Genomic DNA, 14,973 nt, shown 5'->3' with positions numbered 1-14,973 from the left:
CTGTATATTTAATTGATGTTCTGGCTATTTTGTATTGTCAAAACAAAAAAGTATAAATATGGAATAGGACGTTTATAAATCATAATGGGAGTAGCAGAGTTTATGCAGATACCAAGCACTGGAAGCAATCAGTAGAATGTTATTTTTGTCCTACTGTATTGAGGGAGTGGGCTAATGGCTTACAATACCTTATGGAGTGGGGGATAGAGAGTTAAGATAGTTTGCCAAGGCAGTGACATTAGATGACCTACATAATCCTAACTAACATCATGATTAATAGCAGAGGATGCTAAGAATTGTGCAAGTTAAATTGTGTCTGTAGGAACTGAAATGATCAGTTGCATCTTTAGGGGAAAAAATGGCATTCTGGTTATTTAAAATATTTGCCAAAATACATGATTTCTATGTGTATAATTTCCCCCTTATAATCTCTATTTGGAAATGTGTTGTACCTAGTTCTATTAGGAGACTGAAAACATAAAATATTTCAGAATCCTTAAGTATCATATGACTAACACTATAATAGTCTATTCTACTCTGTCCTTAAGTCTCCACATCCACTTGGCATATAGCACCTCTCCCAGCAATGGCTGCTACGTAAGTTAGTTTTAGCCACATGTTATCTCCTACTAAACCCTGAGAAGCACCATTTAACTAGTGCAAAATAGACATATTACAAATACAAGTGTAACAAGAAGACTGACAGGCACTATTTCCTCTTGCACATAATGAGACACTATATTAGAAACCCAGGTAATTTATACAAAGTTATTGTTTTGATGCACAGTAATTGCTTTTATGTCATATCTGGTTCAAAGTAGTAAACAACTTTTGGCTAGGTTGCTATAAGCAGGTTTAACCATAAACTCTATAGGTGAAGAGAAAATATATTACCTTACAAATTTCTGGCATAAGCCCATGATTACCTCTTTGTTACTGCAATGTCAAGCTCTATTTTAGAGGTCAGAGAAATATTTCTGAGTTGTAAAATTCTGAAGATCATTTTGCCTAACCTTACTAATGGCTGTTTAGATAGATGACAGTAATGTCAGAAGGACTGAAGTGCTTATCATGAGGGCTAATGTCATAAAAGTAATAACATTGGGTGTTTGACATAATAATCACATTTTTATAGTAACCACAATAATAATCACATTTTTATGTGATAAAGAGCCTATATTTTACCCAATCCGGGAACCTCTAGGGTCGGGCACACTTTCCTGCATGCTTCTCTCAATTCATACCAAAATAATATTGCATCTGCCAATCCCAACCTAATCAACGTGTGAGTACCACCTCAACATGCTTCACTTCAGACTGTGTCCAGAGACTTCTGGTGTGTCATGACTTTTATGGCAACATAAAAATGACTGTAACCAAGAAATAGTAGATTAACCTGCAGAACCCAGAAGAGGTCTCTAGACTGAAAAAAAAAAGAATACGGAGGGTAAAGGGAAGGGCAAGAAGATGAGTGGTGCATTTACTGCAGTCTGCATTGCTCCCTCTGGGAGCATGGACCCAGGCTCATTATGGGGTGTGGAAGGTGGGAGGTCTGCCTTCTGTAATTGCTTCTCTGTTGAACATGGGCTTTGGGAAGTTGATATGTACTGCCAGCCTGTCTGTCTTTGCCTAGTGGGGCAGGCCTCTGGAGAGGTGGGGTTCTAGGACACCTTGGTGAGATCGTCTACTCAGGGAAGTCAGGTTGTTGTCATGGTAGCATCTGCAGCTTGGTGGCTGAAAAAACATTAAGATAATAAAGCAGAAGAGATATTTAAATAATTGGAAAACTAAAGGCTAGAATATAGCAGATGAGGCTTGGGGTCTCCATTTTGGAAAAAGCCAGTAGGTCTATTTTAGGTATATTCCAAGGAGCCCATGACTTTACTAATTTTTACTTGTACCCAGCAGCTAACGTGCAGGTGGACTAAAGGTATTGTCTGGGGAGATGGTGTCAGAGTTGAGAATAGGACTAGAAAGCTGGATCAGGGAAGAGAGTATCTCCCAAATATGAGGAACGTATATAAATATTGTTAACTGTAAACCCCATCGATTTGATCTGGAGCCCATATTCATTGCAGGAGCCTGTGTAACCTCTGCATCCCTGTAGGTCTGAGTCCGAATTCTGTGGTCATGGCTAGGAACATTCTAGGCTGCACTAATTTCAAGACCCACCTTCCTCAAGTGGTAGAGGATGTTGACCCAACCTCCCTTCAGAAAATGGGGAATTTCCTGCCTTTGTTGATCCATACTGAGAGCAAGGTCCTATAGGGGCCCACAAAGGGGTACACTGTGTTGTTCCTGATGAAGATGACCAGTGACAGTGGAGAGAGGGATCTGTTAGAGGTCTAGGCCTATCATTTCTGTGTAGGAATACTAGGACTCCCTGACTAGGGCCCCAGGTGATGGGGTGGTCTGGCAGTGACTAAAAAGCCATCATTAAAGTCTGCCAGTCTCTTGCCCTTATTAAGCTTTTGTAGTCCTTACTTTGTCCAGTGAGGTTAGCCTTGGTGTGATTGAGGGAAGTGAAATAGGAAGTATGTAAGGAGGGTATCTAGGTCTAAGCAGAAATTATTTCATTAGATACTTTATGGTGTACTTTTTTAATTCTTCCTGCTTGCTTGCTGCACTTACTGAGACACTGAAAACACAGAAGTTGTAGAAATAGAGAAAACTTTTGTACTTTAGAAGCTTAATTCTTTGTACTTATCTCACCAGGAATGTATGTTCTATGTAGCACATATCTGCAAAGCTGTCATCTAAACTTCCAATTCATTTTTTTCTTGATTTTAAGACTTCTGAAGTTAAGGTTTGGTTTCTATGTGGTATCATCTATTTTCTGCCTTCAGAGATTCTTAAAAAACTTTAGTCTGATTATAGTACCTACCTGTGGGTTTGTCATTCCTTTCTTCTGTATCTTGAAATTTCATGAGACTAGATTAGGGCCCAATGTATAAAATACATTTATTTCAACTTTCCATTTGAACCAAATGCCTCCGTTTAAGAAAATATTCCTTCAAGGATTATTGGCAAGTGTATACTTTTAATTGTCAGAAGGAATTTCCTAATGAAATAGAAAATGCTAAATGAGACGTTTGCTTTAAATTTTGGACCTTAGTGACCTTTGGGAGAAAAATTACCAAACAAATCTTTCTTTTTTTTTTTTTATAGAGATTTGCCTGTTGACCAAGGGACGCCGCACTGCCAGTGTTCGAGCTGATACCTACTGCCGCCTCTACTCCCTCTCCGTGGACAATTTCAATGAGGTCCTGGAGGAGTACCCAATGATGAGAAGAGCCTTTGAGACGGTCGCCATTGACCGCCTAGATCGGATAGGTACTCTCTTTAGTTCTCTACCTTTGTGAAAAAGAGTTTCATCTTCATCTAGTAAATTGATACAGCTTTGCTATCTTAGATGTCAAATGCTAGTTCCTAGAGTGTTCATTCTGTAGTGTTGCAATAGCACTTAGTTTTAGTCATATGTCTAGAAATATCTGAGACTTCTCTAAGTATTCTGGGTTTATTTATTGATGTCTGTTTCTATTAGCTAAGCAATCTGATTCTCCCTGTGATGCCCAAACAATTTGAATCTTCAGGTAAAAACAATGATAAAAATTCTAGATAGCAAAACCATAGATCTTAAAATACAATAGTGTGAGTCTACATTACAAACAGACTTTTATCACAAGGTATTTTTTAAGGCTCCATATTGCAATTTAAAGTGTGCAAGTTTTCGATTGTCAATAAAATGATAATCATCTCAAAAAAAAAAATCTTGGTATTGTTTGTAATACAGACTCAAGCAGGAAAAAACAAAGTGCCTGATAGAAGTGCCCTACATAGATGCTTTACTTTGCAAACATCAACTTATTTAAAGACTTCCTCGCTACTAACTAAATATATGTTAGATCTTATTAGTCACATTAGTTTGAAGATTTGCATAATTGTCATTGTAGAGTTGGATAAGATTGGCTTGCAGTTGATTTCTCCAGATCTGTTGGAACCTTCTGATGTCAAAAGATGGTCTGCATTCATTTTCTACAGCCAGGCCTCTTTCCCATCTGATCTTCCTCTTACCCCTTCCCCTGCTGAACTCTCATTCATCATTCATGTCTCATTGTATATGTCTCTTCTCTCTGCAGTGTTCTAAGACTGTTCATTCCTGTGAGGTTAGACACCCTGTATATATTCTCTAGTTTCCCTCAGAATTTCCTAATCATAGCACTGCTTTTATTATGAAGCTTTTCTAGAAATTGTTTTATGAATGTAGAGACTATATAATTCACTACTGCATTCATTACCTAGTACACAGTGACTATTGATGAAGAGGGAGAGGGAGGGTTGAAGGAATAAATGAACTCAAAGGAGTTGGGTTGGGATCACTTGGAAGGAAATAAGAATATGCCCCAACAGCTTCATCCTTATTCAAGGTAATGGCTATTGATTGAGACCGCTATGCCAGTTTGTTTGTTTTCTGTACTTCACATCTTTGTAAGTAAGTAGGGCAGCAGCCTGCCTAAGAGTCTAATATGATATTAAGAGAAGTGAGACGTGAAGGCTTAGTGAACATATTGGAAACATAACAAATCAGAAATATGTTTGCTGTTAGGAATATAGTTGAATATTAGACATAGCAAGCATATTAGAAACATATTAGAAATTAGACACCGCAAATTAGGAATGTTATTAGAAACATAGTAACATTTTTGTTAGAAATTCACACAGGATTTCTAATGTAAAACAACAAAATGATGTAGGATTAAGAACAGTGTCCATAGAGGAGTTGAGTTTTCTCGAGACCACCACCGTTTCAATCTGAAATAAAGTTTATCTCTGTGGGCTGTGAAGACAGCATGGTGGTTTTGCAAATGACTTTTGTGACTGAGATTCTCCAGTCCTAGGTTCAATCCCTAGTTGAACAGTGATCTTGTTTTTCTTTCTGTCTCTCTCTCCTCTATCATGAATATAAAATAAATAAAATGATTTTAAAAATTCTGCCTTAGTCATTTGTGTTCGTGATAGAATATGAAGTTAATTGCTGAATATAGAAAAAAAATTTTCCTCTCTCTCTTTTTTTTTTTTTTTTTTTGTCCTGAATCAGCCAGACACCTTTAGGGAGAACCTGTAAGTCAGGAAATTTTAATAGAGAATTTTTTTGTTAATATAACAGAAGTTTATCCACACCTAATTTATCATAGCTAATGTTTTTAAAGTTATTATAGAATGGTTTTCCATCAATAATATAGGCAATGAAATTGCTTATATGCACCAGTGTTTTATCCTCACAATGTCCTGAAATTGCATTAGAAAGTAATGATGTTTTCCCACAATGTCTAAGGTACTTAGATTATAAAATGTTAATTGTTCACTTGTCAGAGTACTCTGCAGTTAGTAGAGCGGCTGTGCTACATGATTATATTTATTACTAGTGGAGGAGTTTAGCTCTTTGGAAAAACTGGACAGCAGTGTAAGAAGAGATAGGTAACTATTGTGACAGATATTTATAGTCACTCTTTCTCTCAACTGTCACCATGTTCATTTTATGACATTTTATATCCATGTTATGACATACTTCCATTTCAAAAACATTACTTGTTAGTTTACTTGTGATGCTTTTTTTTTTTTTTTTGTATATAGAATTGGGGCTTCCTATATGCTATTCCACTAGTATGGGCCACTAGTTTAATTCAAATAGACAGAGAAGCACAGAGGGAAAAGAAGTCACGTGCTTTCCAAAGCTTCCTCCGTTACCATAGCATGTCCCATGTGCTTCTTAGTTTGACTCTTGGATGTGCCTATAGGAATGCTGACACCTTAACTGGTGAATCATCTCTCTGATTCCACAAATGTAAGGCTCTGTCTTCTGTTGCTACATTCATCTGCTTGTTATTTTACCAATGATGCCATGAAAAAAACCATTGATTTTTTTCCCCCTTTCTTCACCAATCAGCTCTTGATTCTCAATGGTATTCTACTAGAGAATATCCACTTTTTTAAAAAAAAAATGTATTTATAAAAAGGAAACATTGACAAAACCATTAGGATAAGAGGGCTACAACTCCACACAACTCCCACCACCAGAATCCACGTATCCCATCCCCTCCCCTGAGTGCATGCCATTCCAAAGACAATGCCAGGAAGAAGACATGGTTTATTAAGTTTCTTGGACTAGCAGAGCTTGCTGTGTCTACTTACTTGCATCTAATCTTCACACACACAAACCATTTATAAGGGGAAAGATAAGGGTGTGAGCTCTCAGTGAGGTTTTACAGGCTGCCACTTAAGGACTCAGGCTCAAAAGAGTCCACATGAGAGAAGAGTCAGACATAAAATCTCAGTTTCCACAGATGATGGAACAGCACTGTAGAGTTTTTCCTTCTCTTTCTCTCTCTCCACCTCTCCTCTTTCTCTCTCCCTTTATCTGAAATACAAAAAATGAAAAACAGCCATGTTTTTCCTATGAGCCCCTGCTCTAGTAAATTTTTTAATTAGTGATTTGATAATGATTAACAGGATTTTAAGATAGCAAGGACACAATCCCATACAGTTTCCACCACCAGAGTTCTGTATCCCATCCCTCCATTGGGAGCTGCCCTCTTCTTTATCCCACTGAGAGTGTGGATCAAACTATAAATTTCTAATCCCCGATATGTGTGTGCTCTTTGTATTTCCTCACTTCCCTCTCCTAAGCAAACATCATTTTATTTTTTTTTTTACTTTGAGTGTGGCTTTTCTAGATTCCACATGTAAGTGACAACATGCAGTGTTTTTTTTTTTTCCTTTCTGCCTGATTTATTTCACTTAGTGTAATACCTTCAAGTTGCATCTATGTTGTTACCAAAGACAGAGAGGACTTTCTTCCTTTTTGAGATTGAATAGTATTCCATTGTATGTACAGGATGAATTTTATGTGTACTGTGAGTACATATATCACTTTTTTTTCTTTTTCATTATCCACTAGTGAATAATTAGGTTGTTTCCATATTTTGGCCACTATAAACAATATTGAAATGAATATAGAGAGGTAGACATCTCTTTGAAATTCTAATTTTATTCCCTTTGGATATATAAACAGAAGTGGAATTCATGAATTATATGTTAGTTATAATTTTAATTTTTTTGAGGTACCCATAATCTCTTTGATGGCACCAATACCAACTACATTCCCATCAACAGTGCACAAGTTCCTTATTCATCTCACCCTCAGCAGCACTTATTATTTCTCATCCTTCTGATAATATCAAGTCTATCAGATGAGGTGCTATCTCATGGTGGTTCTGATTTTCACTTTCCCATTAATATTTTTTACACCTCTAAAGATGAGGGAAAACAGCAACAATAGTAAGTAGGTAGGATGGTGAGTCACTAGTTGAGACAACTATTTAAAAGCAAAAGCTTTGCCTCAGTGCTTCTCCCTCTTGCATGTCAGAATTGCTGAGGGTCTCAGTGAAATCCTGCATCGGATTCCACGAGTGTCGGAGGCCCTGGAGGCTGCATTTCCAGCAAATACCCCTGTGATTTCATAAGTGACTACAGTCACGCTTTCCCAGCGCCCTTACCTACTGAGCTTGCTTTCTTGGACATTGTTCTTAGCCTTCTGCCCTGATCTCCTTTCTGCTACAATGGGATTATGAAAACATCTATTTCAAAGAAAGAGTTGCGTAATAAATAAATGTACCTATCACATCGTAAGTGCTCCTCCACTCCTTCTGGGAAAGTGTAGCTTTGAGTTTGAATGTGGAGTCCAGTGTCATCCTGACCACGAGCTACTACAGTAAATAACTCCCTTCTGTAGAATGTGTTATTGTTATTATTTTGCCGTTTTAGATTTTCTAACTTCAGTTGAATAGAAAGTAAGATATTTACATAGAGATAAAAGAAGAGCCACTGGCAGGCACTACGTTTCTATTTGGTGTCTGAGAGTGCTTACTGTTTAAGTCTCTTCCAGGAAACATTGACATACTCCTGTTTTCAGAAGTCGCTTTTCGTTTGGGGTTGCCATCAGTCATTTATAGATATTCTAAGAGCCTATCTTTTCTTTTGCTGACAGGAAAGAAAAACTCCATTCTTCTGCAAAAGTTCCAGAAGGATCTGAACACTGGTGTTTTCAACAATCAGGAAAACGAAATCCTGAAGCAGATTGTGAAACACGACAGGGAGATGGTGCAAGCAATCGCTCCCATCAACTACCCTCAGATGACAGCCCTGAATTCCACCTCCTCTGCAACCACTCCGACCTCTCGCATGAGGACGCAGTCTCCGCCCGTGTACACCGCAACCAGCCTGCCTCACAGCAACCTGCATTCTCCCAGCCCCAGCACACAGACCCCCCAGCCATCAGCCATCCTCTCCACCGGCTCCTACACCGCTGTGGTCTGTAGCCCCCCCGTACAGAGCCCGCTGGCCACTCGAACTTTCCACTATGCCTCCCCCACCGCTTCTCAGTTGTCACTTTTGCAGCAGCAGCAACAGCAGCAACAACAGCAGCAGCAGCAACAGCAGCAGCAGCAGCTTCAACAGTCCCAGCCCCCTCAACCCCAGCAACCACCCCAGCAGCCACAGACACCCAGTAGCTCCACACCGAAGAACGAAGTGCACAGGAGCACGCAGGCTCTTCACAACACCAGCCTGACGCGAGAGGTCAGGCCTCTGTCGGCCTCCCAGCCATCGCTGCCTCACGAGGTTTCCACCCTGATTTCCAGACCTCATCCCACTGTGGGCGAGTCCCTGGCCTCCATCCCTCAACCTGTGCCAGCTGTCCACGGTGGTACGGGCCTTCAAACAGGGGGCAGGGGGACTGTCCCCCAGCGTGTCACCCTGTTTCGACAGATGTCATCTGGGGCCATCCCCCCCAACCGAGGAGTCCCTCCAGCACCCCCTCCACCAGCAGCTGCTCTTCAGAGAGAGGCTTCCTCAGTCTTAAATACAGACCCAGATTCAGAAAAGCCACGATTTGCTTCAAATTTATGATTCCTGCTAATTGTCAAAGCAGAAAGAAATACTCTAATAAAACCGAGAATATTCTCAGAGCTTATTTTATTCTATCTCCTGATAGATCCCTGTAGCCTACTATGAAAAGATATTTTAGACAGCTCTGGCATACATGCAAAATGTAAAATATATATATATATATATACATACACACATACTATTAAATATATATATATATATATATATATATATATATATATATATATTCCCAAAGGAAGTTCAAAAAACCTGTTTAGCATTCAGTGTTCTATGTCTTCCTTTCTTTAAATCATTAAAGGATTTAAAATGTTGTTGTAAGATCATTTATTTTCAACCTACTTTCACTTAATTCCTTTGGTATATGTCTTTCTCTAGTTTACAAGGAGTTCTTGGATTCAATGAAAACAAAACTGATTTTAAAAAGGCAACTGAATAGCACCAATCAAAAACTACACTCGTCAGCTGTGTCTCTGCATCTAAATCATTAGTCATTGACAGTGAAGAATTAAATAGAAAACCCCATTTGGTAGATCTAAATTCTATGTTGGTGCTTTCCATTTTGAATTAGGTTAAAGAACACACTGCGTGCTTGGCCCTAGTAAGAGACTAGCATTCCCACCACTATGATTCTCTCTAACCTCAACCATGGTCATTGGTCTTTCAGAAAGCTGAGGAGATGCTTGTCTTGTGTTACTGGACTTTCACCAAGACTCAATCCATTTAGTTGTAAATAACTTCTCAGACCAAATAAAAATAGCAATTCTGTGCTGTATGCAGGTAAAAGTCATGATTTAAGAATTTAGTTTTATTGCTTCACTTCAAAACTTAGAGTTTTAATTATACAAAGCCTAATTGTGACAATTACTCAACTGTAATGCAATGGCTTGAAATCTATAATATTACTTTAACCTGCAATGTTTTGTGCAAAATTGTATGCTCGATCCAACAGATTGCTTGTATTATACCAAAAAAAAATCTTTTTTTTTCTTCCTTCTTGCCATAATCAAGCATCTGAAAATAGGCCCTGCATGCTTTGGGGGGAAAAATAGATTCAAATCAGTCACTGTAGGGAAAGGCTTAATAGTATTTCTCATTCCTAGAAAAATTTAACCATTCATTAATGGCCTATATTAAAATTCCTATAAGGCTGACTTGGATCTGTGAGTTAAACCTTCAAGTGAGGTTTTCACTTTCAGTTAATATTATTATTACTATTATTATAACTATTATTTAAATAATTCTTTGTAAATCACAGCTTGATCTGGAGTTGCCAGTGTGTTCTATGTCTTCACTGTAGTTAATAGGTTACTGTGGTGTTACTTTTAAAGAAGTAAATACACTCTAGCATCATGTCTGTTCGGAAACACACAGTTGCTGTATGTATATTGTAACTAAATGGTTAGTAACTCTTAAGGCATGTGGTAACTAACATAGCCCTTAGATTGGAGGTTTGTAATTTCAAATGTGCAGGGAAAAGTATGGGGATGGTGACAGAAAGCAGGGTCAAAGTGAATGTCTGTGAGCACTGTTTGTCTGTTTCCTTAACTCTTACCATGATCTGTGAGAATCCGCTTCTTCTCAGAGAAGTCCCTTAGAAATCATTTGTGCCTCATGCATCCCACAGATGTGGCGAGTGACAGTGACTGGAACACAGTTGGAAGAGTCCCAATAACTGTCTCCTGTAAATAATCTGAGTTAAGGGAAGTGATTGAAAGCAGAGGTCTTCATCTCCTTGACGTTGGTGACACTTTTATGAAGAACTTACAGAGATCAGATGTTAAACGGGGCAGGGTCTCCAGATAGACTTGAGGACAGGAAAGGAAAGCAAAAATTTTAAAATGGATCCATGCTGCCTGTTATGCCTTTTATGGATATAATACCTACAATACCAAAATGACTTGTTAACATTTGTTTCCTAACAGTTCCCATCTCGTGTGGAAATAGTGGACGATGCCAGTCATGTAATATTAGCATGAACACACTGGTGACAGATCATAGCATGTCAGCGACGTCATAAGAAAGGAAACGCTCAGTTCACCTAGGACCGGTGGGGAGCTGCAAGGCCATTTACATATCAGTACAAAACTCCTTTATTTTATTAAAATATTGATAATTAACTTCAATTTATTAAGATTATGTGTGGGTCCTTTAAATGATTAAAGGTTTACATTTCATAGGACTAATGGGTTTGGGAGTGAACTATTTTTAAATATACATAAAAAGTTTTTTTGAGCACTATTGGGAGACATGAGCAAATTTTAACTGCATGGTCTTTCAGCAAAAACATAAAATTTTTATTCATTTTGTATTAGGATGGGTAAAACACTAAGGTTTATATGTTAATCTAGTAAAAATAGGACAGGGTAAACCATATATATATGTATGAATATATATACTTAGGTTAAGAAAAAAAAAGGCGCACATTCCTGTAATATAAAGGCCCATTGCTAGTTGAAAAGTGACTTCTCTGTACATAGTTAAGCCCATCTATATGGAGTTTTAATCTGTACAGAAAGAATTGTATTATTGAAAAGACTGATCTTTCTGCTTCTGCGAAAAGAACATAGCCACTGATTCTTACATCAATGTATGATCAGGGATGAGTTAGAGTATTTCTTTTGTCTTTGCTCAAAGCCATACATACATAGATATATATATGTGTATATATAAATTACTAATAAATGCAGACAACAAACAAATAATGCATATTTTATTTTTATCAATATATTATGATCAAATATTTTGTTTTATTAACAAATACAGATTTGCCTTTTTATCATTAGATTTCCAAAAGGACTTATACTTGATAGTCATTATAATATTAGTTATAGGTATTATATAAATATACAGATCTTAAATAGTATGAGTTTTCCAGCTATTCCTGTGTTTCACCTCTTCTGTATAGTACAACTTTTTTTTTAAATTTCTTTCTCTATACGTCCTTCATATATGGATGTTGTCCAATTTCAGAAGAGCCATTTCTGTGCTATTTTGGGATATGAGGATAGAAATAATTGCCCTATAATTTACTTATACAAACTATTTTATGAGCCGTTGGGCCCTGAGGAGGCTTTGGATAGTAATAATCTCTCTAGGCAAGTGGATTCGGAAGCAGAGTTAAAAGCCTGAGGTAGTTTATTACAGTGAGGAAAGCGGTGCTGAGCAGCAGCAGCTTGCATCCATCCAATGAACGGCCTGTCTCCAGGTGTCAGTGCCCACTTCTGACGTGAACGACGCCCTGACAGAGGCTGCTTCACTTTAACAAGATGGTTAGTTCGCTATTTACAAACTTACATGAGTGCAGCAGCTGTAACACACTGTCAAGTACACTGTCAGGTTGTTAGAAAATGCCTTGGGTGATGTGAACAGGATGACATCTTTTAAAACTTCGTGTATTGCTTCAGAATCTGAAATACTTCTATTTCGCGGTGCAAACAATTTCTGTTGACTTACAGAGCTGTTTTCCAATGATTTATTATTAATTATTATTATTATTATTATTAACCAGTGCTTTTAACACTGGTTGATGATATAAGATTGGGGGGTACAGTTTTACACTTAACGTGTCTTCATAGCTTTCTTTGCAGTTTAAATGTTTGTTCATTTTTTACGATGCTACATTGCCTCTACAGATTTCCCTTTCTTGATTTATGACATCAAACTGAAAAAATTTTTCTCTCCTGTGTACCTCTCTTCTAGAAGAATCTGTGAAACCCAGCTATATTTACTCTGTCTATATACACACTCTTCCTGTCTGAAAAGTGAATGTATAGAGTGAATGGAGGCTGAGTAGCAATAGCTATTCTGATTACTCAAAACTTTAGGCAAGGGTAACTGATTCTACTCACTCAACTGTTAGTTCAGTTCCCTGCCTTTATTCAGTGTGTCCTCAAGCCAGGAAAATAGGTTACAACAAAGACTGGTTTTTGTGTTGAGGGTAAAATCTACCTGCCCCTGACATTCAAAAACAGTGATAGTCTTAAACAATTTTGACTTCTTTTATATAAAACCTATTTGGGGGGGTGGGAGGAGAGACATAGCTCACCTGAAAAGTATACCTGCTTTCTCCAGGCGTGAGCGTGGTCCACAGAGCACCAAGAGGATCATGGTCACCGTGGTGTCCTTCATCCTTCCCTCTCTAACTCTGTCTCTCTTGATTCAAAAAAAAAAAAAAAGTCACTCTGGAGTAGTGACACCCTGGTGACATAGCCAAAATTAAATAAAATAAAGAATTTCTTCTTAAGTGTTTGTCAAGTGTAATATCAGTCATAAAATCTTTCTTTCTTTCTTTCTTTCTTTCTTTCTTTCTTTCTTTCTTTCTTTCTTTCTTTTTCTTTTAGTCTGCTCATGTGTTGCAACCATCAGGGTTGCAGGGTTCAATGTCTGTATAACAAATCACCACTGTGTGAGACTGTTTCTCCTTTTTCTTCTTCATTCCTATCTTTTGTTTGATAGGACAGAATGAAATTGACAAAAACAATTTCACTACTCACAAAGCTTCTCCCTTGCTGGTGGGGATTAAGGGTTTGAGCCCAGATCTGGGTACTTTGTACCATGTGGACTCAACTGGGTGCACCAGTGCTCAGCTCACATGATTATTCTTTCTTTTTTTTTATTAATACTGTAAACACTGAAATATTTCTTTTTTAATATCTTATTTATTTTATTATTTTCAATGAGGAGTGAAGGAGAGAGAGAGAGAGAGGAAGGGAGAGGTACCAGAGCACTGCTCAGCTTTGGCTTGTGGTGCTGGGGATTGAATCTGAGACTCTGAGGTTCAGACATGAAAGCTGTTAGCATAACCATTATACTGTTTTCTCACCTTAACCTTTTTTTTTTATCCTCCAGGGTTATTGCTGGGGCTCTGTGCCTGCACTATGAATCCACTGCTCCTGGAGGCCATTTTTTCCCTTTTGTTGCCCTAGTTGTTCATTGTTGTTGTGATTATGATTATTATGATTATTATTATTATAGTTATTGATGTCATTTTTGGATAGGACAGAGAGAAATGGAGAGAGGAGGAGAAGACAGAGAGTGGGAGAAAGAGACAGACACCTTCAGACCTGCTTCACCGCCTGTGAAGCGACTCCCCTGCAGGTGGTGAGCCTGGGCTCAAACCAGGATCCTTACGCCGGTCCTTGTGCTTCGCGCCACGTGCGCTTAACCCACTGTGCTACCACCTGGCTCCCACCTTAAAAATATTTTTAAGGAAAAAAACTTCCTGAGAATTGTTTGAAGACAGTATTAACCTACATAGAGGGTCGTGATTTGTTTCCAAGTCTGGTGTACAAAGACCAATGCAATAAATACTGGGAAAAGTATTAACCCTAACTAGCAAAGAAAATCACTCTTCTAAAATATGGATGTTCAAGATTAGATTAAATATATATAGACAGTTCAGTGTGGTTCACTAATGTCCTGTTCGCCAAATGGTGAAGATCATAAATTCAGCTGGAAATCAGACTTTAAAAACTTGAAAACCTAAAGAGTTTTATTATCAAGAAGTTTTGTTATGATAGTGTTTATAAACTCCATACAATATATTGTGCTTTCTTCTTTTATGGAATCAAATTAGCATTACTGTACTGAGTAGTATGGATAAAAATTAAAACTTTAGTTTGTTTTCATAAGTCAAGAGGTATAGTACCTGAAGAGAAATTTGAATATGCAAGTTAAACCTCTGTTGATGGAGTGATAAAATTATTTAGGTAGAAATGAACTGGATTCTCCAACTCTTCTTGGAGGTATTATACCAGAAAGATTAAAGTGCCCTCCTTGCACTGATTTATAAGTAACATAAAATTCAAGTATGTCAAATGATACATGTTAAGGTGATCTACCCCAAGCCCTATTATAGTAAATATAGTTATTGTTCAAAATGTAAAAATATTCTATCTTTTACTGTATCCATCAGACTTAATACAAATAATTTAGCTGCCTAGGTACTTTTAATAATGAGGAAGTTTTCTCCAGAATAAGACATTGTAATTGTATCAAATAGAACTT

General features: G+C 37.7%; 1 protein-coding gene across 1 annotated transcript in view; it reads left to right on the top strand.

The window, feature by feature from the left end:
• HCN1 (hyperpolarization activated cyclic nucleotide gated potassium channel 1) overlaps positions 1-11,090 on the top strand; it is a 313,690-nt gene extending 302,600 nt beyond the window's left edge. The window contains exons 7-8 of the mRNA XM_007517647.3: positions 3,169-3,333; positions 8,048-11,090. Of these exons, the coding sequence (XP_007517709.2) occupies positions 3,169-3,333; positions 8,048-8,967 (1,085 nt within the window). The 3' untranslated portion in view covers positions 8,968-11,090. The remainder of the gene's footprint in view (positions 1-3,168; positions 3,334-8,047) is intronic.
• The last annotated feature ends 3,883 nt before the right edge of the window (positions 11,091-14,973 follow it).

This window comes from Erinaceus europaeus, chromosome 5, assembly GCF_950295315.1.
Source record: "Erinaceus europaeus chromosome 5, mEriEur2.1, whole genome shotgun sequence".
NCBI classification, from domain to species: Eukaryota; Metazoa; Chordata; class Mammalia; order Eulipotyphla; family Erinaceidae; genus Erinaceus; species Erinaceus europaeus.
The sequence above is the reverse complement of the archived record's forward strand: the minus strand, read 5'-3'. Positions and strand labels throughout refer to the sequence as shown.